This window comes from Equus asinus, chromosome X, assembly GCF_041296235.1.
Source record: "Equus asinus isolate D_3611 breed Donkey chromosome X, EquAss-T2T_v2, whole genome shotgun sequence".
In the NCBI taxonomy this organism is placed as follows: domain Eukaryota; kingdom Metazoa; phylum Chordata; class Mammalia; order Perissodactyla; family Equidae; genus Equus; species Equus asinus.
Genome location: NC_091820.1, coordinates 26,894,934 through 26,922,262, shown reverse-complemented (window position 1 = coordinate 26,922,262; position 27,329 = coordinate 26,894,934). Strand labels below are relative to the sequence as shown.

General features: G+C 34.8%; 1 protein-coding gene across 12 annotated transcripts in view; it reads left to right on the top strand.

Moving 5' to 3' along the window:
- The window catches only part of DMD (dystrophin), a 2,265,680-nt gene that overhangs the window by 686,527 nt on the left and 1,551,824 nt on the right, over positions 1-27,329 (top strand). For all 12 annotated transcript variants that reach the window (XM_070503127.1, XM_070503123.1, XM_070503121.1 and 9 more), the window contains exons 3-4: positions 8,497-8,589; positions 10,024-10,101. In XM_070503127.1, coding sequence (XP_070359228.1) covers positions 8,497-8,589; positions 10,024-10,101 — 171 coding nt within the window. The remainder of the gene's footprint in view (positions 1-8,496; positions 8,590-10,023; positions 10,102-27,329) is intronic.

Sequence of the window (27,329 nt, the reverse complement as noted above, 5' to 3'; positions counted from 1 at the left end):
AGAATTTCCCAGGGAAGCCATCTGGTCCTGGGCTTTTATTCTTTGTGACACTTTTGATTACAGTGTCAATCTGTTTACTCATGATTGGTCTATTCGGATTATTTGTTTCTTCTTGATTCAGTTTTGGGAGGTTATAAGAGTCTAAGAATTTTTCCATGTCCTCTAGATTATCCAATTTGCTGGCATAAAGATTTTCATAGTATTCTCTTATAATCCATTGTATTTCTGTGGTATCTGTTGTTATTTATCCTCTTTCATTTCTAATTTTGTTTATATGAGCTTTCTCTCTTTTTTTCTTTGTAGTTCTGGCTAGGAGATTGTCTATTTTATTTATCCTTTCAAAGAACCAGCTCTGTGTTTCATTGATCCTTTCTACTGCCTTTTTTGTTTCAATAGCATTTATTTCTGCTCGGATTTTTATTATTTCTCTCCTGCTGACTTTAGGCTTTGTTCTTCATTTTCTAATTCAGTTAGGTGTAATTTGAGATTGCTTATTTGGGATTTTTCTTGTTTGTTAAGGTGAACCTGTATTGTGATGAATTTTCCTCTTAATACAGCTTTTGCTGCATCCCATATGACTAGGCATGGTATGTTTTCATTTTCATTTGTCTCCAGATATGTTTTGATTTCTCCTTTAATTTCTTCAATGATCCATTGCTTGTTCAATAGTATGTTGTTTAGTCTCCACATTTTTGTCACTTTCTCAGCTTTTTTCTTGTAATTAATTTCTAGCTTTATAGCATTGTGATCGGAAATGATGCTTGCTATTATTTCTATTTTCTTAAATTTGTCGAGGCTTGCCTTGTTTCCCAACATATGATCTATCCTTGAGAATGTTCCATGTGCACTTGAGAAGAATGTGTATTCTGCTGTTTTGGGGTGGAGTGTTCTATATATGTCTATTAAGTCCAACTGGTTTAGCTTTTCATTTACTTCCACTGTTTCCTTGTTGATTTTCTCTCTGGATGATCTATCCATTGATGTGAGTGGACTGTTGAGATCCCCTACTATTATTGTGTTATTATTAATATCTTCTTTTAGCTTTGTTAATAGTCACTTTATGAACTTGGGTGCTCCTGTGTTGGGTGCATAGATATTTATAAGTGTTATTTCTTCTTGATGGAGTGTCCCTTTGATCATTATATACTGCCCCTCTTTGTCCATCTTTAAGTGTCTTATCCTGAAGTCTACTTTGTCGGTATAAGTATTGCAACACGCTTTCTTTTGTTTGCCATTAGCTTGGAGTATTGTCTCCTGTCCCTTCACTCTGAGCCTGTGTTTGTCATTGGAGCTGAAATGTGTTTCCTGAAGGTAGCATATTGTTGGGTCCTAGTCTTCAATTCATCTTGCCACTCTGTGTCTTTTTATTGGAGAATTCAATCCATTTAAGTTTAGGGTGATTATCAATACATGAGGGCTTACTGCTGCCATTTTATCACTCATTTTCTGGTTCTCCTGCATTTCCTTTGTTTCTCATCCTGTGTGTTTGAGTCTACCCATTGAATTATGTAGTTTTTTATGATGTGTTTCTTTGTTTTCTCCTTATTTATTATTTGTGTCTCTGTTCTTCTTTTTTGTTTAGTGGTTACTGTGAGGTTTGTATTCAGAATCTCATGTGTAAGATAGTCCATTTTCTGATGGCCTCTTATTTCCTTATTCTAAACCGATTCAGTCCCTTTCCTCCTCCCCTCCTAAGTTGTTTTTCTCACATCTTATTCCATCTTGTGTTGTGAGTTTGTGGTTAAAATAACAAGATTATCTTTGTTTTTGGTGTTTTCCTTCCCTTTACTTTTTTTTTTTTTGAGGAAGATTAGCCCTGAGCTAACATCCGCTGCCAATCCTCCTCTTTTTTGCTGAGGAAGACTGTCCCTGAGCTAACATCTGTGCCCGTCTTCCTCTACTTTATACGTGGGATGCCTGCCAAAGCATGGCTTTGCCAAGTGGTGCCATGTCTGCACCCGGGATCTGAACCAGTAAACCCTGGGCCACCGAAGCGGAACGTGCGAACTTAACCACTGCACCACCAGGGTGGCCCCATCCTTCCCTTTACTTTTAATGCCACACTTGAGTATTTGCTATCCTCTTCTGATTCTGTCTACCTATTTACCTCCTTACTCCATGCTTTGTAACCCTTTTCTCCCTGGTTTTTTTTTTTTTTTCTGGTATGAGGGCCTTCTTGAGGATTTCTTGTGGGGTGGGGGGGTCTTGTGGCTATGAACCCCCTTAGCTTTTGTTTATCTGGGAAAGTTTTTATTTCTCCATTGTATCTGAAGGATATTTTTGCTGGATAGAGTATTCTTGACTGAAAATTTTTGTCTTTCAAAGATTTGAATATGTCATTCCAGTCTCTCCTAGCCTGTAAGGTTTCTGCAGAGAAGTCCACTGAAAGCCTGATAGGGGTTCCTTTGTAGGTTATTTTCTTCTGCCTTGCTGCCCTTAGTATTCTTTCTTTGTCATTCATTTTTGCCAGTTTTACTACTATATGCTTTGCAGTAGGTCTTTTTGCATTGACATATGTAGGAGATCTGGAAACCTCTTCTACATGGATTTCCATCTCCTTCCCTAGGTTTGGGAAGTTCTCTGGTATTATTTCTTTAAACAAGCTTTCTGCTCCATTCTCCTTCTCTTCTCCCTCTTTAATACCTATAATTCTTATGTTGAATTTCCTAATTGACTTAGATATTTCTTGGAGACTTTCTTCATTTCCTTTTAGTCTTAGTTCTCTCTCCTCCTCAGTCTGGAACATTTCAACATGTCTATCTTTGATTATGCTGCTATGCTCCTCTATGATGTCAACTTGAATGTTCAGGGACTCCTTATTGTGTTTTAGTTCTTCCATTGTGTCTTCCATCTCTAATATTTCTGATCAATTCTTCTTTATAGTTTCAATCTCTTTTGTGAAGTAGCTGCTGAACTTGTTGAATTGTTTCTCTACATTCTCTTTTACCTCATTAAGTTTTCTGATGATAGGTATTTTGAATTCATTGTCATTTAGATGACATATTTCTGTGGCCTCAGTACTGAATTCTGGGTACTTGTTTTCTCTCTGGTCTGGAGAGTTTATATAATGTTTGATATTTCTAGAGGGGGTGGTTTTGTTTTTATGTATCCTGGTATTATTTGGTTGCGTTTACCTCCTATCGCTACTTGGCGGGGGTCAAAAGCCACGTATTCTGAACCCTCTGCCTTCAGCCGAGATCCCTGGCAGTGTAGCCACCCTGGGCAGGTGGGGGGAGGGGTGATTTCTCATGTGTGCTCTTGGGGTTTTCTTGCTCTGTTCTCACTATCTGCTCTCCTGTGATGTTGGCTTAATGATGTCACCCCCTGCAAAAGCTCTTGCTCTGGTCAAGGTCTTCCCTCTAGGCTGCAAGGGCCCTCTGGGATCCATGATGTTCCCATGAACATACATCTCCTCACCCATTCGTTCCATCTCGGAGTCCTCCTGCTGTCCCCGATTGCAGTCTTTAGGGGAGGGAGTGAAGTTTTCTGTTACCTCATTCCTCCTGCTCCAAGGGGTGCTGCAGCCTCTCCACCTGCATCATATGGCTGCATGTGTTTGGATGTCCTTTTTTGGAGTATGGATTTTTTTTGTTGTATTTTGGAGGGGGAAGATTAACTCCACCATGATGCTGACGTCACTCTCTCTCCCTCTTTTTTTTTAAGTATACTTTTTGGTGAGGAAGATTGGCCCAGAGCTAACAACTGTTGCCAATCTTCCTCATTCTTTTTTCTTTTCACCCCAAGGCCCAAGTACATAGTTGTATATGCTAGTTGTAGTTCATTCCAGTTCTTCTATGTGGGATGCCGCCACAGCATGGCTTGATGAGTGGTGCATAGGTCTCTGCCCAGGATCTGAACTGGCAAACCACAGGCCACCAAAGCAAAGCCCACAAATTTAACCACTTGGCCACAGGCCCAGCCCCCTTCTTCTGTTTTTAAGAGACTCCTTTCAAGGAAAAACTAATCTATGGTACTAAAAGTCAGTATAGTGGTCATCATTGAAGGGGCTATTACACAGAAGCGGGTGTGAGGAAGCTCCTAGGATGCTGGTAATATTCTCTCTCTCCATCTGGGTGCTAATAACATGAATATATTCAGAGTATGAATATTCATTGAGCTAACACTTAACATATGTGTATTTCCTGTATGTATATTATACCTCAATAAAATTCTCTTATAAAATACTTTTTACAATTCATACTTAAGAAAACAATCATCTATGAAAAGTGCCTATTTATACTACAGTGGGTTGCATTATTTTTATGGGAGCTGATCAGCAGCATTCACCAATAAGTTCTGAATCAATTTTGCCCTCCTTTTTGGTGTTTACAGTATTTAAAGATTTGTAATCACAGGGAAGTATCTTGACTTTCTGAGCAACAGAGATGTCCAGAGGCTGGCCTTTCTGTAGCCCGAAGGCCATGCTAAGTTATTCCTGTGCTCTTTACCTTTTCTTGGAACATTGTATTGATCTCTCTGTATTTTCAGGTTGAAAGATGGGCACAACTCTGAAGTTAGAAGCTATTTAAATATTTTCACAAATTCATTTCTGCCCCCTTCTCAGTTGTTTTCTCTTTATAAAGTTTTTTCACTTTGTTTATGCCACTTACCAATCAACTTGTCTGAATTTCTTTTTGAGCATTGTTTATATAAAGATATAAAGAAATTCTGGATTTCTTTATATCATACTGACAGTGATCTGAAAGGATTACTGTTTCATTTTATGGTCCGTTCATCTTCTTATTTGGGTTATCAAGGAAGAAGACACTATGTAAGTGAATACAGGAAATTGCTGAGTAATATCAAAAGGTCAAGCTTTAAAGAAAATATTAGTCATAAAAGAGATTGAGGACAGAGAGCCAAAGGGTCGTATGGCCCAAAGAGGGTTTAATGTTTTGTGTGTATGAAAAATAAATTTCATACACTTGAAAAGGAAGCTATTAAAGATAGGACTTCTAAGGAAATATTACTGTTTTCATGACATAAATGTCACTTACAATAAAAAGACATGGTTGATGTAGAAGAAGTGGGAGGAAAACAAAAGGTTTAATTAAAAGTAATCAGAAGAACAAGAAAAAAGAGAAAGAGCTTGAAGCCTCTGAATATTTCCCCTATGCCATCCACATTTACCGGTATTAGTAATTGAATATGGAATAACATCTTCCCTCTTTGACTTTCAGTTTTACGGGGGTACCAAACTAAGAGATACAGAACACATTATATGTGAGATATGCATTTTCTAGTAGATCCAATAATGTATCATAATTGTATTGATATCTAGAATTTGGTGAAAGAAAGAGAAGTCAAGGGATAATAGAATATAACAGAAAAATAATCCTATATTTATTGAGTGCCTACCATTTGCCAAGTCTATATAATATACCTACACTGATTCATTTAAACCTCAGAGAAATAATCTGAGGTATTATTTCAATTTCCATTTTACTAATGAGTAAATCGTGCCTCAGAAAGGCCAAGTCACAAATCACCGAGATAGCACAGCTAGTGAATAGGAGACTTGAGTTTAAAAGTGAGCTATTTTTGCCTCTGAAATATGCTCTACTTTTGCTACATCATATCTATAATGCTATGGAATGAAGAGTTGAATCTAGGAAAGAAATGAAAACCATCCAAAAGAAATTCAATGTTTTGCTTTCCATGGGGTATTCAAACTACAGGAGGAATAAGACTGAGCACCCGAGGATCCATCAAGTTACAGGCTAAACATTGTACGTTTCATTGAACATCACTTTAATTAGACCGTAGCAGGGGGAATATCACTCAAAAGTGCTTGAAATTACTTTTAAATTAAAACAAACATTAAGAGAGAAATGCAAAATCTCCATGAATTATTAATATAAAACATATGTAAATTCATTCAATCTCACCTGCTGGAAGGATGCTTTGGTGGAACATTCTGAGAAGCACTCTATTAGAGAATGTGGTGGATATAACAAATAGAAATTGGATTTCAATTGTGATCTTTTAATATATTATTGATTCATGAGTTTTGGAAATTATCTATGACACCAGGAGCTGTCTTTTTCTCTATCACCTCATTGCTTTCTAGGCACTCCAACTAAATCTGCCTGGTGGCCTCTGACTAGCCTACAATCCTTCACTGTCTCTCCATTTTGTTTGATTCCAGTTTAAAAGGGAGAATTATAAAATACCCTGGTCTGTGTGTATAAGTTTGGATCAAAGCAAGATCCTGTTTGCCTTGTCGACTTCTGTCTAGACTCCTTTCCCCAAAGCACAAGCTTTCTATAGTCCTCGTGTTTTGGATGCTAGATGATCCCTCTGGCCTTGGGGTTCATGCTTTATTCTGTGCCCCAAGACTTACCCCTTTCCTAGTCTCTGCTCTTCTTCTTGAATGAATATTTTGCCACCCACAGCTTTCCTGGTTTGACAGACATTGTTGTCTATCTATCTAGATAAATTGTTTTCATAAGAACAGGTATCTCTGTCAGCTAACTATATTTTATTTTCTTCAAAGCTTGACACATTTCAGTGTGCAATATTCTTTTGGTCGATAAGTTTAGAAGCCACACACTTCTCAAATGCATCTGTAAAATTTTGCTCCTGAAAAAAATCCAACATTTTCAAGCCACTGTAGAACTTCAACCACTTTGAAAATAAAACCTTAATACAATCCCCCAAATGCCAAGTTATTACAGGTTATATATGTGGTTCTCGACAAAATTATTATGAAGCATACATTCATTTTCTTTACTCATTAGTAGAAAGCTTTCCTTAAAGTTTCATAAAAACTGCACTGTTTTTTTAAGATTTACTTATACATTATGAGTAGTAAAGTTGCTTTTTAAAAATCCCAGCATGTTAGTGTTTTATGTTGTGTTCTTTTTGTCTTGAAATTTTTAAACAGAACTATTTGAGTAGAAATTCTAAAGAATAACTTGTAGTTATCTTTGTCAAAGGACATAGTATGTAGCTTGATTACCAATGCTGGGCATAAAAGGGCTGGTGGACTTCTTGCAGGGGTCAGTGTTCTCATTAAGTGAAACATCTGGGCATTAACAGGACTTGTCATTGACATGGCTCCCTGGCTGTAGGGAGAGCCTGAATTCTATGTCTTCAATCTTAGAGGCTTCAGGAATGTCTTTGCCTGTAAACCAGGGCTGTTCTTGATTTTCTTGACCTGTGTAAGATTCAAAGTTTGTGTGTGATCGAAGGAGTGGATGAAAAGAGCCCAATCACCTGTAGGTCCATGTTAGGCCCACCATCTGACATTTTGGGGAAAGGATTTCCTGATCCCCAGGCTATGGGACTTCCCACAGATGTGTGCTCCTGGGTCCCTTTTACTGCTTCTGTGTAATATTCCTTTTAGGAATATTTGTTTTCCCTGCTGGACTCAAAGTTCCACAAGGGCTGGGGTCATGTCCATCTGATTTACTATTGTATACTCCAGCACCCAGCTCAGGTTTATTGGTGCTCAATAAACACCTGTCACTGATAAATTATGACTTTCTAGATAGCTTGGGAGATAAAAAGAGTTGTGAATTATTTCATATGAAGGGATTATAGGCTTTAAACCAGAAAAAGAAAATATTTGGGGGCATGACAGAAGAAATAAAATATTTGAAAGATAATCAAATGGAAGGAGGAAAAGGCCAAGGAAGCAGCACAATAAAATAGAAAAAACAAGGCCCCCAGGAGTAAGACAGATCTGGGCTAAAATCTTGGCTTTACCACCTTCTGGTTTTGTGACAAAGGATCATGTGTTCAACCTCTTCATCTCATCTGTACGATAAGTATATTAATACTAACCTCACAGAAATGTCACAAAGATTATAAGATCCACTCATTTAGTAGAGTGTTTCTCATGAGTAGTTACTCAAAAAGTGTTAGATGTGATTAGTGGCTATTATTTTTCCTCAGTATGATTCTCAAGGAAAAAACTGAAAAAAACAGATGAAAAGTTTCACGGGCCTATTTCAACTCAATTTAAATCAGACCTTTCTAAAATTTGTGCCATCCATATGAGAATGGGTCATTCTGAGGCAGCATGCAAAATGTATATGCAGAGAAAGTGTGTCTTATGGGTGAAGGATGGTGAACTTTCTATGATTATGCATTATATTTCCAAGTAAACCAAACAGTTAAATTTTATGCACCTACCCAGGGCAAATTGTCTGCGGTCTTTGTGTGATTCTCTCCATACACCCAACTGCCTGATAACTTAAACATTTTTTCTTTCCTTCATAGAATCACCATTCAAAAAGTTGAGTTAGTTAGATGAATTAGGCTATAGATCTCCAACTCTTGTTTTTTTAAAAAACAATTTAAATAGATATGACCTAATGATGATATATTGCTTTTTGGTTTTTGTTTTTTACTTTTATCCATCACCCTTGGCAAATTAAGAATTAGGTACATTAAATATTCTTAAACATAGCTTTAAATTTTAAGGGCATAATCATGGAAATGGATCACTGGAAGTGTGCTTTGTTTAATTGGATATATTTTGTATTTCAGTTTGGGAAGCAGCATATAGAGAACCTCTTCAGTGACCTACAGGATGGGAGACGCCTCCTAGACCTTCTCGAAGGCCTGACAGGGCAACAACTGGTACGTAAGTGATGAAGTTCACATTAGCAGTAAAATTGCAGACCAGAAACAAACTCAGCATAGTTTTATGAGATCTAGTAAAATTCAATAATTTATGAATTATTGATTTAACTAGAAATACAAGACCTATTCCTAAATAAAATAATCTCACAACAGTGTTTTCATTTTGGTCTATTTCTATCATACGCAGAACAAGACGATGAAAATTCTAAGTAATATAAGTTAATTAATAGATATTTGCTTTTAATATTTGGTATCTTTGTCATTGAATGTATTTTTATAAAGTTTTTTATACAGAATGACTTTTTAAGTTTTATTTTTTATTGTGATAAGAACATTTAATATGAGATATATAAAATGGGGAGTTGCTGTTCAACAGGTATAAAGTTTCAGTTATGCAACATGAATAAATTTCTGCGATCTGCTGTACAACTTTGTGCCTATAGTTAACAGTACTTTACTGTACACTTAAAAACTTTATGAAGAGGGTAGATCTCATTTTAGGAGTAAATACAGCAGCATCATAATGGTGGAATTTCTAAAACTCCACAACTGAATAAATGAATTAATCCTTATATTGTAATGAACTAGGCAAATGTCAGCTTAAAAATTACGGGACAAGAGGGGCTGGCTTGGTGGCATAGTAGTTAAGTTCACACACTCCACTTTGGTGACCTGGGGTTCATAGGTTCGGATCCTGGGTGTGGACCTAGCACCACTCATCAAGCCATGTTGTGGTGGTGTATCACATAAAATAAAGGAAGATTGGCACAGATGTTAGCTCAGCAACAATCTTCCTCAAGCCAAAAGAGGAAGATTGGCAACAGATGTTAGCTCAGGGCCAATCTTCCTCACCAAAAAAAAAAAAGAAAAGAAAAGAAGAAAATTACAGGACAAGATATGACCTTTGGTATTGAAAGTGAGGCTTAGAGAACCAAAGATGATTAAGGTTTTGAGCTTCAGTGACTAAGACAATTAAGGCAATATTCACAGAAATAGTTTCCTATAACACTATTTGGCATTACTATGTAATTTTGCTAGGCTTAAATCTCTATTAAATTTTCCTAAAAAGTGTGGACATTAACTCACTTATCTATCCTACTAGCAGATGTCCTTGTGCATGCTGATGTTTCTCTTGGTGGTCATGCAGTTATTCCCAACTGGGCAGCAGAATGAAGGGGAGGTTGTAACCTAAATAGCTTTTGTGAAGAAAAAAATGCTAACATTCTTCTTGAGGACTGATCGAGTCATGTTAGGAAAGTCCTATAACGAGGACAGTTAGCCCAAAGCAGTTAAATTCATTATTTTTAAGGCGTCACAGCCTATGTTCATTTAAAATATTCAAACTTTGAAGTAAACATATAAATTGTTTCATTTCTACTAGATTGTTGCTTTCTCTGCTTGGCAGTAAACATTGTTTCATTTTGTTTTCAGCCAAAAGAAAAAGGATCCACAAGAGTTCATGCCCTGAACAATGTCAACAAGGCACTGCGAGTCTTGCAGAAAAATAATGTAAGTGGAGACCTGGACAGAGTCTGAATACTGTGAGACAGCATGCTTAATGTTTGAATGAAGGCTTTGGTCCCAAATGCAGGGAAAACATCTGAAGTTTTCTCGTAAATCAAAACAGTTTTTCTTAACAGCACATGTTCTAGTTCACGTGCGTCTGCTTGCGGTTAATGTGATTTGGGAAGCAAATGCATGCAGCCACTGGGGCCAGGGAAAGGCGTGACCCAGGCCTGATAGGCTCCTCTGTGCTGTTTTCAGATTTTACGTGATGCTGTTATGTTTGGTGGACACGTTCAGTTCTCTGGTGAACTCAGTTCCACATAGCAGTGTTTCCATGCAACAAATGGCTTTTACTAGGCTGAATAGTATTTTTTATGTATAAAGTGCGTTCACACATGTTGATAAAATTTGTTTGAATTAAGACATTTGTTAGACACCACATCCAAGTATGAAAGTTACACAGAAAAATCACTATTTCAACTCAGGGTAAGAGCTGCTAATTTGTTTTCTATTCCCATGTTTGATTTAGTTTAACTAGATGAAAGGACACATGTGGTATTAGAAAAAGTCGACAATCATACCTAAACAAGTGTGTAGATTAAAGGAACTCTTGTCTCCTCAAAGTGACTTTGAGATTCCTCCCCTCTATCATGACATTGGAGGCGGTCTGCCTTTCCTATTAACTTCCGACAATCTTTCTAATCGACCAATACATTTACCAGGCACTTTTAGTAGCTTCCTAATTACATTACATCTCTCTCTCAAGGATAAATTCAAATAAGTTGATCACATACTCTTAAAATAACCATAATCAGTGATAGATTAGTAATAATGTATACTCCCCCAAATGTTGCTCAGCTTGTCTGGCAGGGAGAGGACATCACAGGGAAATGGAAGTGAAGGCTGTGCAGCAATTGGTTGATTTTATGAATTTCGACTTATTGTCATATTTAGCCTATGAAAATTATTTTATAGAAACATTATATATTTTTATTATTTTATGAAGTGATTAACTCTATATTTTCACATTTTATGCAGCCAGAATAAGAGAGTCTATAGAATGTTTGCCTCATTATTAATCTGATAGAACCTTTTGAAAGATCAGTATCATATACATTAAGAAAATTGTTTAAAGATATTGGGAACTTACACAAAGAAAATGTCTTTTTAAGTATCAATTCCTCATAGGACATTATGAAATATAAAAACAAGGAAAACAGCAGAAAATTCAAAGAATTACTAGATTCAATCTATTTGATGTAGTTGATCTCATTCCACCAAGAAAATGTCATATTAAAAAATAGGCTGTTGGATGTCCTCTAAAATAGTAGATTAATGTAGCCATAGATTTTGTTTGATAAGAGTTTTTTTTCACATACTGATTATAGATTATGAATTTACAGGGTTTCCTCTGCATATTACAATTATTAACCTCACAGTTTTTAATATAGGCCCAGAAGAAATTCTGGCAATAAAACCAGAGAAACCATAAAAGAAAATCTCTATGACTTTAGGATACCCAAATATTTCTTAGATGTGAAACCAAAGACATGATTCAAACAGAGAAAAATTAACTTGAACGCCATCAAAATTATGACTTGCTCCTCTGTTCTGGATTTGAGTCCTTTGTTTGTTTTAGGTATTGCAAATATAATTTCTTTCTCTGTTGATTACATTTTTACTGACTCAATGGTATATTTTGATAAAGAGAACTTCTTCATCTCTATGTAGGTCATTTCCATAGACTCACTTTATAATTTTGTGTCCTGTTTAAGAAATAGCTGCCTGCCCAATGTCATTATGATATTACGTTTTGTTGTCATCTGTATAAACTCTATTATTTCACCACTTGAATTCGGGTCTATATTTCACCTGGAATTGATTATTTTATATAGTGTGAGGAATGGGTTAAGATTCAGTTTCTTTTTGTCATTTGGAATCTAGTTGCCATAAGACCATGTGTTTAAAAGAATGTTGCTTACCCATTTCTCTCCAATACTAGGTATGTCATAAAAATTTGGCAGTACATACGTCGTTCTGTTTCTGGACTTAAATTCACTTTCATTGTTCTATTTGTGTATACGTGCACAAATATCACGCCCCATGGATTACTGCAGTTTTATAATACATCTTGGTATCTGGTGAACTTAAGTTATTCCACTTTTTTCTTGTTCAATATTTTCTTACCTATATCAACCCTTTGTATTTCTATGTTCATTTTATAATCATCTTTTTAATTTCTACATAAATTGTGTTTCAAATATGATCAACATTAAGTAAAATCTATAGAGCACTTTAGGAAGAATTCACACCTTTATACTACTGAGTATATAAGTTTCTGCTATGATTTTCTTCTACAGTTTATTTTTTTTTTAATTTTAGGCTTTACAGAATGAGAAAAAAATCCATTAGAACAAAATGGGCAACAAACTTAAGCAAGAACTTCACCAAAGTGAATGTTCAGAAGTTCCAGAATAATATTAAAAAGTGTTCAACCTCAGCAGTAATTGGGAAAATTTAAATTAAAACTGCAATGAAATACCAATGCAAACTAACAAAAAATGTCTGAAATTAGAAAGACTCATAATACCAAGTGTACATGAGGGTATGGAATAACTTGAATTCTGATAACTAACTGGTGGAAATGTAATTCATATAATGATTGAAAATAGTTTGGCATTATATACTAAATATGATGAAAATGCACAATTTTATGACCCAACAATTTCATTCTTTGTCATATAACCATTTCAATGTTTGCCAAATGTGTATACACACACACGCATGTGCACACACACACACACACACATATATATTTGAGAATGTTCATAGCAGCTTAATTTGTAATAGCCAAAACAAGAATGAAAATCAACAAATAATAGTTACACACAATAAACAAGATGGATCAATTTCCTGAAAGAAATTTGAGCAAAAGAAGTGAGACACAAAAATATACCTACTGTAATTTCTTTTAATTAAACTTCAAAAACAGGCAAAATACTTCCATAGGTTTCAAAGTCAGGAGAGTGGTTCAATTTTGGAATGCATGATGGAATCTTTGGAGTTGTTGAAGATATTCCATATTTTGACCTGGTGGTTGTCACACAGGTGCATTTGCTTTGAGAAAATTTATCAAGCTGTACACTGAAGAACACTTTTCTGTATGTACGCTATAGTTCAAATTTTTTTAAAAGTTAAAAAAGAGGAACTTATGAAGGGAAAGTAAACCTGATCTTACAACCTCCCAAACTCCAAATGATAGTCATATTTTTATCAATCTGACCATAGACCATGTATTTTATCATGAAATTGGTTAATGAAATGTGATAAGCAAATGTACAAAATTAGAATGTGATTAACGCAGTTTATGGATCTTTTCTCTTAAGGTTGTATTTCTTACTGAAAATACAAAACCTTGAGAACCTTCCAATGTTTTATAAGAGTAGGACCCCAAAATGAAGGTTCAGTTTAAGAAGGAGCCCTTCAAGGCAGATTTCCACAATGCTCCCTTCTGAGCCAGGGCCTTAATGGGGAATGGCTTACAACTTAGGTCTCTGTATTAAAGGACAGAATCTCAAGTAAAACATTCTCAAGTGGAAACCAAAACCCAGAGGGAAATAATCTTTACCTGAGTTAGCCCCAGGCAGAAAGATATAGAATACAAATACTCAAAAGTAAATTTATTATCATTTTATATTTCTCCATTATTTTGTGATAAAAGAAAGTACAAAAGAAATGGAAAATATTCCAAGGGACATGTTTGGTAGTCTCTGATTATTGCCATAAACAATAAACACACAATTAAATCAAAGAGACTGTTCAAGAGCAGGATTTTTTTTAAAGATGGGCTTGGGTGTTCTATATGAGATGACTAAATGAGCCTGGGGCAGGATATAAATAAATCAGCATATTAAATAAAATAGTAGATAGGACTATTTCAAATTTCCTTTTAAAAGTCACAAATTATCAAATCAGGATGAACTATAGGAGGCATTGATTGGTGATTTTGAGTAATCACATCTCAAAGAGAATAATGTTAGTATATTTCCACTCAACACATTATTTACTGAGTGTCTACTATATGTCAGGTTGTATTCTAGGTGGTAGGGGCACTGCAGTTAGTGATTGGAACAAACATAATCCTTTACGTCGTGGAGTTTACAGTGACATACCAGGGGACATGAAATATGTATAACATATGTAGTGATAGCCAAGTGAATGAAGAAGAAATAAACAGAATAGGGGGTGTGGGAAGCCCTTTTGGTTAAGTTGTCATATAGGTAGAGACTGGAAGGAAGTGAGGGAGGGAGCCATGGGATTATCTATAGGAAAATGTCCAGGCAAAGGGATAAAAAGACCTTGAGGGGAAAAAGCTTTTGGAAATAGGACTCAGTAGGTAGAGAGGACTGAGTGTGGGAAAAAATGTAGTAGAGAAGAGGATCGGAGAGATAGTGGGGTGGTGCTGGGAAGGGGAAAACCTGAGGAGCCATGGTTAGGGTTTGAATTTAGTTCTGAATGAGATGACAATGACTAACAACAAAAATGGCAATTATCAATTAAACAGGTAATAAAACAAGTTCTGTTCAAAATCAGAGATAGAAATACTAGTAAAGAAACATAAGTATTTAAAATACCATTTTTTTATCTAAGAAAGTTATAATCAATAATTAAAACGTAATACAACTAGCTGCATAATGGAAATACTGCTAAAACCACAAATAAAAAATGATGGAAATATATTTTTATTCAGAGCCTTTACTTTCCCATTGGCAGATTACAACACATTTCACAGCCAAAAGAATTGAGAATACAAATAACATAAATAAACAGTAGATTTAACAGTGATCTTCTACCCATTAACACTCCAAAGCATAGATGATTCTATAAAGTATGTGTGCATTATATATAAACTTCCTCTCTCATAAAGTTGGATTTTCAAGAAAAAAAGTAGTTTATAATTTCATTTAAATGAACCAAATCCAAATCTGAGCTTTCAAACAGGCATTCAGAAAATTCTAACTTTGTCGTTATTAGGAATCTTCTTCCCTATCCCTAGGGAATGGCTAGAGATCAGTAGACCTATGTGGTGGCTTTCATAGGCAAGGAAAAAGCCTTTCGTCTACAGTCCACTGAAGTATCCACTGATACAGTCACCATCCACAGTCCAAGTCATATCGTTGAGCCAAGTGTGTCATTAACATTCCTGGTATGAAACAGAAAGCTTATACAAAGACAAAGTTGAGGAGACTGTAATGAAGAGAATATATAAAGAAGTGTGGGCAGGATTAAAGGAACTAACAATGAATAGTGAAGCACCTAGGGACTAACACGAGTTAATAGCCTTTACTACCTCTAAACCTAAAGAGACAAGGGGAGAGACCTGTTACCTTAAACCCGTGAAAGCTCTAACCTTGGGAGAGGGTCCACTGGACAGCAACTGCCACCATATGTACCTAAAAAGTGCAGTTACTCTCAAATTCTGTCCTGCTGGGGGTGTTGGGAGAAGATCCATACCTTAGACTCTCTATCCAATCCTCTAATATTCTGCCAGTGCTACTCATTGGTTGAACCCAACCAGAAGCCAGAAGGTAAGAGATCCCAGGTGATGGAATCATCTCATAGTAGATGGGTCATCTCAACCAAAGAAGGGATGAAGAACATGGGAGGGGGAACAGACAGAGAAAACCCAGCATTCTAGGTATCTCCATTTTTTTTCTGGTCGAAAGGGGACATGGGAATCTCTACATTGACAGCCCTGATGTTCGCTAGCACCCAACCTTGTTGAGTGTACCAGGAAGCCGTTTACTTTTGAGGCCATACCATCTCCTGCACTTGCTGACAGGGAGTAGAGGTAGTTTCTGGCTAGTTTTGGAACAGGTGATATCACACTCCTTCCTATGCTTCTGGGGAACACCAGAGTAAGAAGAGAAAGACAGACTAAGAGTTATTGCCAGCTTCTGCCCTGCTATACAAACTTACTAAAGGCATAGGAGAAGACAAATATTTAAAAATGTTTGTGCCATATGTATAAAAAAAGATAATATATTAGGATGCAGTGAAAATGTCATTAGGCACATAACAAAGAGCTTTTACAGTGCATACTTTGTGATAATAATAATATAACACCAGAAACTATTAGTACTTTAAAAAATTCAATTTGATTAATTAAAAACGTATAAGAAACCAAGAGTAAAATCCACACGTGTAGGAAAAAGTATTCCATGGAAAACCCATGAGAAATGGCCTTGGTTCTACCCTGAGGTTTCATTTTGGTCTTTGCTGTGATCCTCACTAAAAAAGAAAGAAAAGATAAATTAATTCAAGCTTTCAACCATAAATTTTACAAAAAGAAAAAATGCTCTAAGGAAAGTAGGAAATAAATAATAAATGAAGAAATAAATCAGTTAGAAAGAAGAAACACTAGATGAATTTAAGAACTTAGTTCTTTGTAATAAAATAATAAAATAGATTAGTCTCTTATAAACTTAATCAGGAAAAAGAGGAGGGAAAAAAGCAAATATATGTAATTTAAACATAGAAAGAAAAGATTAATCATAAGTACAAGAGATATTGAAACCAGAAATGGAATCTATACAGAACTATATGTTGATTATAAAAAATCTATTAAATTGGATTATAACCTATTTAAAATCATAAATTACAAAAATTAACACAATGGAATATAGAATACCTTAATCAATAACCAAGAGAACTTAAGAAATCATAAAACAAAACAAAGCTTTCACAAAGGCTTCTGAGTCTAAAGGAATCAGTGGTAAGTTCGTTCAAACTTTTAAGAAATTGATAATTGCTAATAGAAAATCATACTAATAGAAAACCAGTTCTACAAATCTATCCACAAACCTAAGTTTTAAAAGCACTCTAAAAAAATTAGCTCTCTCTTGTGAAAGAGGTATTAGAAGCTTCCTTTTGAGAGGATGCTCTGCGGTAGTTTCAAGATCCTCTTAGGTCAAGTTCTTTCTTCTTCTTCCTTCTTAGGGTCTCCTCTACTTTGGCCTCTTCCTCTGCCATAAGTGACTAGTTTTTAGCACATTCCCTAGTTCTAATCTAAGCAACTCAGTTTGACCCTGTGCCTCAGTTTTTCTTTCTCTGTCCCGACATCTAACTTGCTATCTTCACTCAAATGCCACTCAACAGCTTAGCTCTGTAGGGCTCAGACACCACATTTATGTTCTGATTTGCATTCTCTGGGTTAGCTGTTTTCGCACGAACTTATCCCTGCTATCAATAATTTATTTTCAAAAACCGCTTATTGAGAGGAAAGTACTTCTAAGTGCAATGATACCTTTATTACAATATTTGCTGAGGGCAAAGCTCATTTGTAATAAAGTTGGTCATGGTTTTAAAAAGCAAACGAAAGAAAGTACAACATCCTGGGAAACAGGAGATAAACCAAGTGGTTATGCTTATCTACACACTGGCTCAAGATAAAAATGTGTCCACAGCTTCCATTTATTTGTGATTTGTTGAAGGTAGATAGAGCAAATCACAGTTAATATGGAAGCATCTCTCATCTCTCATATTGCCATTCTCTCATTCCTTTACCCTTCTCCACTCTTGATTGTGGGTAGTCTCCTTCAGCAGGCATCTGAATTCAGTTCTATAGGTCTCCAACCTCATGTTTTCTCAAATGAAAAGAGCTATTTAATGGGTCTTTTAAATTTGTTTATTGATGCATTTTTTCTTAGATATAACTAAGTTTTGGTCAATGGCATTTTAACCATTTTATGTCTAGTTCAATAATGCTTGATCTTTTCCACTGGCAAAGGAATTTAGCCATTAAAAATCTAGTAGGGAGATTTAACCGTCTGTGGTGTTTTAAATTACCCTCCAGATGCATTATTATACCTGTCTTTCTTTTATTGGCTGATCTCACTTTGTTTCCTCTTCTTCCATCTCCAAATTTCCATGTTTTTGTTTTATGAATCCCAATGCCTTTTTGAAGTCATAGAATGCCCTCCATCATTATTTTAAAGATTACAAAAAATGTCATGTTGAAATATATCCTGGGTATATACCAGGACTTTACTGATTTAATATGATGTAATATTAGCTGACACAGTTGTAGATCTCATAAGTATGTTCAGTTTGCCACTCTCATCAATTGTCTATGACAAAATGGCAAATTTTTACCAAGTAATATGTACAATGTGAGATTGCACAAAGCAAATAAGACCATTATTGTACATTATTAAGCCACAAATCCAAAGTGAGTATTTAAAAAGCCTAGGGTGAACATTCAAATGTCAGTTATGTTCACATATTCACTTAATCACATCATTGAAAATTGTTACTGAATTAGATTGAGTGGTTGTCAAATGTCACTGATCTGAAAAATGATATAGTGTTCATTCTTCCTGGCATATGATCTCAGATAAAAAGGATTCTAAAGTGTTCTTTAAAACTAGTATTTTATGTGTCCTTTAAGTATTCAGAGACTTAAATAGCCATATAATATATATTTTGGAGTATGTCAGAACATAATATATTTGACTGAATATAAACTGCTTCCATTTATTACTCGTAAAATCCAGTGTTCAGATATAAATTTCAAATTTTAAGTTAATTTATGTTAGACAAGTATTATTTCTTACACTAAATTTTCAATCTAACAATAGGCCTGTAATATGTCTGCACCTTATATATATTCATTCCAAGGATCCAGAGGAAGTATATCCTTTTAACCCTGTCACTCACTAGCTGCAGGATATTTGCCAAATGAGTTCATGACTTTGGCTCTACTCTTTCATCTCATCTGTGAAATTTACTAATAGAATTATTTCAAAATATTCTTCTATGGAATATAAAAATATACACAAGCATATCTTGTAATCTTTAAATTTATATTCAGATGCAATATGAAATTATTACTCTTAAAATGAAGCTAGTTGTCATTTAAAATCATTTCACAAGGTGAATTGGTTATCCTTCCCCGCCAGTGTATTTCTTACATCGAGGGAAAACAGTATTTTTTTTCTTGCATATTAAATTTAAAATTGAGGTAGCCATTTACCTATGATTTTTTTTTTTTCTGAGGAAGATTAGCCCTGAGCTAACATCTGCCAATACTCCTCTTTTTGCTGAGGAAGACTGGCCCTGACCTAACATCTGTGCCCATCTTTCTCTACTTTATATGCGGGACGCCTGCCACAGCGTGGCTTGCCAAGCCGTGCCATGTCCGCACCTGGGATCCAAACCAGCGAACCCCGGGCCGCCAAAGCAGAACGTGTGCACTTAACCGCTGCGGCCCCGGGCTAGCCCCTATCTAGGATTTTTACACCTGGAGATCTTTGGGGATAATAATTATATGGCTACAAGTTGTATTGTAATTAAAAACTTTATTATTATTATTATGAATGTTAGTCATGTAACAAAATTTTTTGTGGTTGCTATTGCCAAGTTCTTTTCCTAAAATCAGTATACATGGCTCAAGATTAGAAAGCTGTGGCTATATAGGGTTCTTGATGTTGTCATTAAAGTGGCATTCTATATTGCCAGGTATAAGATACATAGTGTTTATAAAAATTCCAGTTAACTAATATTATCCTGAAAGTGTATACCCCTTTTATCTTATTCTGTGTTGTGAAATTATTCCTGATGACAGTGCCCATTTACTCAAATGATGCCCTCTAGTATATAATACTTCATATAAGAAATTTTACTTAGTTATAAAAGCTACTTTGCCAAAAGCTTGAGTTCTGCATTTTCTGTTCGGTGAGACTACCTGCATTGAAATTTCTATTTTGATCTATTTGTTTTAATTTTCTTTCACCCCTTTAACGTTTATATTTTCTTAACATGGGATTTTTAAAAGATTCACTGCTTCAAACCTTTATTGTCAAAAAGGCAGTGTATAAGCAAGTAAAACCATAGTTCCGTTAAAAAGAATTCCCTTGTGATATATGATTATAATCATAAAGACATCCAAAACATAGAGAAATTTTAACTTATTTCACTAGTCTTTAAACAATTTGATAAAATAGTCCATTTTTTAGTCAATCTCTGTCTTCGGTACTTAATATGTGGCATATGGTGGATGACGAAAATATTTAATGAATGACTAAACATGTGAAGACAAATCATTGAAGGTCGGGATAGGATCTTCATAGTGAGTCCCCAAAAGTAAGTCTTAGGATGTTTTCTTGGTCAAAATGTGCTTTAAAAAAGCATTTTGCAGTGCAAGTTTCTATATTTGTATAAAATAAAAAGTAATCTTTGGAATATAAAGATTTGGAATATAAAGAACATAAAGAAAACCTGTCAGTGCAGAGCCAAATCTACAATGGCCAACGCAGCCCACCCTGTAGGTTATATATATTGAACTATTCGTCATTTAATAATAAAAGATTCAATACTCCATCTCTCAGTGGAAAAAAGTGAGTATGATTTATGCCCATAAACCCTAAAATTTTACATAAATCGTAAACGCAGTATAAAAGCACATGCTGTAGAACAGTGAAACTACTTTGCTTTTCCTGCATTTTTGATGTTTTAAATGCATTATATTTGGAAGGATTATGTAAATACTTGAGGAGTTTCTTTTGAATATGGAGAAGTCTCTTTAGCTTGAGTACATGATGGCAGATGTTTTATAAAAGGCACTTAACATATTTAAAAACAACTCTTATTTGTCTAGAATGTTGGAAGGAACTTCTCAGTTATAAACAATTCATGAAAGAGAAATGTATTAAAGAACCAAACAAATAGAAGGTAGAAGTATGTGTATATGTAAGTCTCAGGGGGAATCTTTATATAATAAATTCCAATGCATGGCATTTCCATAACTGTTAGTTATTGTTTAAGATTCTGGTTAAGGAAATCCACCCAAACTTTTAAAGATGATATTTCATGGTTCCTGTCATAATCTTGTCATTCTATGTGAAGTTATTCTATAAGATTTAATTTACGGCATTATTCAGTTAAACTCACATACCAGGACTGATGAATAAAAGGGTGACTTACCCTTATTCCCTACCTCTTCCCTAATTCAAAACATACTCAGATTGTACTATTCTGCATATCAAGAAACAAAAGTGACTCCTCCTTAGGATAAATCTCAAAATCTGAAATAACCTGGGAGAACCACATCCTTTCAAACACATGTGAGGAGCCTCCTAGCCCTAACTTGATTTCAGTTGGCTGAATGATACAGGATGTGTTCTCATTAGTGCCTGTAGCTATGAAATGCCCTTCTCAGTGGTTGTATAAAAAGACAAGAAGTGGCAGATAGCATTTATTGGAAAGATGATGGTTCCCTATTGAAAGAGATATAACTTTCTACAACATCCAAGTCAGAACTGCAAATGCTTAAATGATTTACAAACTGGAATATCAGTCTCTTATTTTTTTCTTATTTTTTTCTTCTCTCTTTCCTTCTGCTCTGCTCTAAGAACTTCCATTTTCATTATTTGACCTGGTTATTGTAATTAATTTTTATGTCAAATGTTCCTCATTCTAAAGTCAGTGTGTACCATTTTATGTTTGATGAACTCATTCTTCTATTCTTCTTTCTCTAAGGCTGATTAAAATGATATAAATTTGTCCAGGTCAGTAATCTCCTTTCACTAAACCATTACATTTCAGGTTTGCTTTAAATCTTATAGTTTTCTTAAGTATTCTTAAATCTTAAATATATCAATATAATATATAAAAATCCTTTTATTATAACCACCATGGGATATCTAAATTTAGCTTGTAGAAAATATTATTGACAATACTAGATTGCATCCATGCCCTGAAGGAACCAGGTATAAAACAAAACCTAGGATCAAACAAACATTGCTCTCTTGACTAAGCAATGGAGAGAATTGCTCCTCATAGCCCAGTGGTTAGTCAACTCATTTAGCAGGTGGAGCACCAGGAAGTAACAGTGCTCTCTGAAATACTTATATATTAATCATACAATTACTAAATATATATTTTTGTACAAAATCATATATTTTAATCTAAGTACTAGTGTGGGGACAGAATAGGAATTCCCTTCAATCTGTGTCCTCACACCTATAAAATGGGTAACAATAGACTACTTTATTCCAAAAGCCAGTTCATTAGGTTTCCTAGGTGCATTTTTTGCAGCCTGTTCATCCTGAGTTGAGGGATGTTTTCCTAAGAAAACACATTTAAATATTCTGCTCGAGTCACAGTAAGGTTCCATTATGTCAAAGCAAATGATAAGAATTTTCTAACCTACAAAATTACATTCATATAAAGCATGTTCCACAGACAATGCTGCAAAACTCTGACCTAGAATCTACTATTACTTTAGGAGTAAAGTCTCAAGTCTGTTTGCAGGAACTCCTAAAGCCAGTTTCCATGTGTAGGTAAACTTGTTTCTGCAAAAATTCAATGCATGCTCTTTAATTTTCGCACACAATATCAATTTTCACACCTATTCATTTGGTATCAGATCCTTTCATTCTGCAAAACAGGAAAACGTAACTTTGGGCGTCCTTAGTGACTTCAATATTGAATTTCCTACTATCTAGTGCTTGTCACAACACTGATACACACACACACGTGCACACACACATACAGTGAGTCCATTTATTAACATTTATGTCACATAAATGTTTTTTTGCTTTGCTTAATTATTTGCTTAATTTATTTGCTTAATTATTTGCTTAATTATTCATTTAACACAGATATTAACATACTTTAATTTTCGTTTTCCCTTTTCACAGTTATTTAGAAATTACATTGAGAATCCATGAAAGATGTAATTCCAGAGCATATATTAAAAAAATATGCATAAAAGAAGCCATTCTTCACATTCATTCATACACATGGTGGTGTGCAATATTTATTAATTGAGAGAGTTTATTAAGGCACTTCCTGAAGAATTCTCTAAATTTAATTAATGGATTATCTTTCATATCTAGACCTGCTTTTAAATCCAACCTTGTGGAAGCTTCACGTATCTCCAATACTATGTTTCCCTCTTGGTAAAATGTACATAAAATAGTAACTGTCTCATATTTTTACTGTGATGATGATGTGGGTAGAGTGGGATCTGTATTCAGAGAGAACTTTATAGCCTTAATTTTGTTTTTTTTTTTTCTGAGGAAGATTTGCCCTGAGCTAAGATCTGTGCCAGTCTTCCTGTATTTTATATGTGGGTTGCTGCCACAGCATGGCTGCCAACCAACGAGTGGCGTAGGTCCACGCCTGGGAACCAAACCCAGGCCACCAAAGTGGAGCATGCTGAACTTAACCACTTGGTCATGGGGCTTGCCCCTAGCCTTAATGTTTTTTTAAAGATACAAATAAAAGTATCAAATACGTATCTTAAGAGATTATAAAAAATAATGAAAATGAATTCACAATAGAAAACTAAAAAAAATAGTTTGAATACATTCAAAAGCTGACTGTTTGAATAGAACACAAAATAGATAAAACTCTTCTAATCATAACAAAAGAAAATAAGAGGAAAATGGAAAATAGACGAGACTAGTAATGAGAAAGGACATGTAACCACAGATACAGAAGAAACTAAGACTATACTACACGCAATTTTGTAAAATTAATTTTGAAAATCCAGGACATGGATCATTTTCTAGTATGATGCAAATTACTAAAATTGACATAAGAATAGCAGAAAATTAAATAGATTATTACTTTAGAAAACATTGGTAAGTTATTAGAGATCTGCCACTGAAAAATATACCAGGACTCTTCACATATGAATTTAACCTAATCTTTAAAGAATGTATAAATTCTATATTTTAAGGTATTCCAGAGTACATAAAAAGATAAAACTCTGCAATTCCTTTTGTAATGTCAGAATAACCTTAGTACCAGAAGTCGATAAACATAAAATTAAATAATAAATGTATAAGACAATACCACTTTTGCATATAAATTTAAAAATTATGTAGAACTATATGAAACTGATTATAACCATATCTCACACATGTAAATACATTCAGTAAATGCTAGCTGTTAGTTGCAAAGAGCTCTTAAAGTTAAGTAGGAAAAGAAAAGTACCCTATAGAAAAATGAGCAAAGAATATTAACAGGCAATTCATAGATGAAATTGTAAAGGTCAGGCACACAAAAAGATATTCTAAATGCACTAGGAATCATGGAAATCAATTAAATTAACAATGCAGTATCTTTTTACTCATCAGACTGGCAAAATGAAAAAGCAGAAACACCCATTGCTGATAAGGGAAGAGGCTGCTCTTATGCATTGTTGGTTAAAATATTAAATGCTAAATCCTTTTTATAAAGAAACAGTTACTAAAATTCAAAGTATATATACCCTTTCATCTAGTAGATACATTCCTGGGAATAGCTATTATAACAATAGAAGCATCAGTATCTGAGGATGTATATACAAGATGTCCATTCCAGCATTGTATAAAGTGGCAAACCAAACCAAACAAATACCACAACCCTAGAAACAAAGTGAATGCCTACTAACAGGGGATTGGCTAAATGATTATACATCTAAACTATGATACATATAAACTATGAACTATTATGCAGCCATTAAAATAAGTGAATAAAAGGGATTATTGTTTGGTAAAAGCAATATTCAATAGAATCTGAATAATATGCCATTTTTTGTAGAATATAAAACACCATAGATTTGTGTCTATATGCTATCACACATGCACACTCACACATACAAGGATCATGCAAATAGGGAGAAAAATATGAAAGAAATTTTTCAGGTCAGATTAGGAAAAAAGGGGAAGAAAGTGGGGCAAACAAAATGGAAAAGAAGACTTGAAAGAGCATGTATGAGATCTCACTCATACATTTATATAAAATAATATATTTGTGCAGCAATAGTATAAAAAATATTTCTAAAAAGAACAAAAAAGTTCATTGTAAACACACACACGCACACACACATAGAAGACAGCACAAAGATTAACATAGAGTTTACCACTCAAAAAATGGTGATGGTTGTGTTTCTCACAACCCAACTACAGGATGAAAAAATACCCACTATGGCAACGTGCCTTGATCAATTATGGACCTTTAGAAAGGAATGATGATTAGTACTAATTGCAGTGTGTTAAGAGTAACCCTCTAAGGCACACATAATAGAGAATATATGAGTGAAACACCACTTGTAAACTGTGCTATAAACAAAGGTGGTCCCTGCCCTATTGGATCTGATGGTATAGTGAGTAATACAGGCAATAAAAAAGTAAAATATAATTGCAAATCAACAGAAAGTTACATAAATTGGATTGCATTGTTGTAACCATCTACAGAACATCTCCACAAAACTAAGATTCAATACTATGCTTTTACTGTTCATTGAAGGTTGACAAAAGAAATGACCATATGGTTTTTACCGTATCACTTGTAAAGTTGTAATTAAAGATGCAGTATGTTGTTATAAAATGTACATTTCTTAGAGTTTAGGATTGTAAAAAACTTTGTTGTCCCTGACAAAATATTCAAGCTTCCTTGTATTAATTTAGGAGACATCTATAATTGATCTTTGCTACTGTTTTTTCAGTACCTATAAGAATTAGCTGAGATGTGTTCAACTTTTCTGGTACTACTGTTTCTCTACTTCATAACGCCCTCATCCCTCCCTACTACTCAGCTCCTTGTAGTCTTTGAATTTTAAAGACTTCGTAATCCTGCCCCAGATGGTTGAACAACTTCACCCCATGCCACACTGAGCCTGAGTACAACACTTCTAATTCTCCATCAGGTAATATCCTTTACACCTGTCCCCATACCTTTAGTCATGTCGGCTCTTCTTGGTATGGCTTCCTCACCTGCCCCTTTCTTCCAGTCTTTATATTCCTTCTTTGCAGATTCAATCAATACCGAATATCTCCTCTTTCTTTTGCTTAACCTGCCACAATATTTCTTTTTTCCTTCACTGAGCCTCCATGAGACACAGTTGCCTACCTAATTTTTTCCAGTGTTATAGATAAGTTTTATTGGAACACATCCATGCACATTCCTTTAAATATTTTCTATGGCTTCTGTGTGTATGTGGGTGTGTTCCAATGGCTTCTTTTATTATTTATTTTTATTGTGATAAAATACACATAACATAAAATTTACTATGTAAATCGGTCATTTTTAACTATACACTTCAGTGGCATTAAGTACATTCCCATTGGTATGCAACCATCACTACTATCCATCTCTAGAACTTTTTCACCATCCCAAACTGAAATTCTTACCTATTAAACAGTAACTCCCATTCCCCTCTTCCCCAGCCCCTGATAACCTATATTCTACTTTCTTTCTCTATAAATGTGACTATTCTAGGTACCTGATATAAGTGGAATCATATAATATTTGTCATTTTGTGTCTGGCTAATTTTACTCAGAATAATGTTTTGAAGGCTCATAAGTGTTATAGCATGTATCAGAATTTCCTTCCTTTTTAAGGATGAAAAATATTCCACGGTATGGATATGCCACATTTTGTTTATCCATTCATCTGTCAATGGACATTTGGATTGTTTTTGCCTCTTGGCTGTTGTGAATAATGCTGCTATGAACATTGGTATATAAATATCTGATAGAGGCCCTGATTTCAATTCATTGGGTATATGCCTAGAAGTGGATTTCCTGGATCCTACCTAATTTTAATTAGTTTTTATTATGTGGCCTGCTGTTAGCTTTCTGACATTAGGGGTTCGCTTCACTCTTCTTTATTCAGAGTTGAGCACAATACCTGAACAGAATGGAGATTGGAGCTTAGCAGGGATTTTATGGGATAAGGAAATGGAGGAACCATTTCCCTGCTCACACAGTGAGAAGGCTTATGAGAGTGGATAGGAGCTGCTGCTGTCTCAGTGCTTGTTGCTTGCTCTAAGTCTCCCAGGATGATCCCTATGGCAAGTCCAAATGTAACAACCAGCAATGATTCCCCTAGTTTTAGGTATATTTCCTAAAAATCACATCTTCTCCATTTAAATAATTGCATTTTCAACAATGCATGGCCTGATTATCACTCTCACTCAATTAAGTTCAAGAAAGCAGGAACATTTTTTCCTTTTGTGCTCTAAGTACATCAGTGCCTGACACATGGTATTGTATGGTATACAATAAATACCAAAATGTATTTATTGAAGGAATGAATCAATGAATCATTTGATAAGTTTATAGTGGCTTTTCCATATGGAGGAGCTCCTCCTTCTACTGCCACATGAGAAATCTGCAAATGAAATGTAGATCATGGTGTCTTCTTGTTCTTGAGTTATTAATCTCCCCTGGGATCT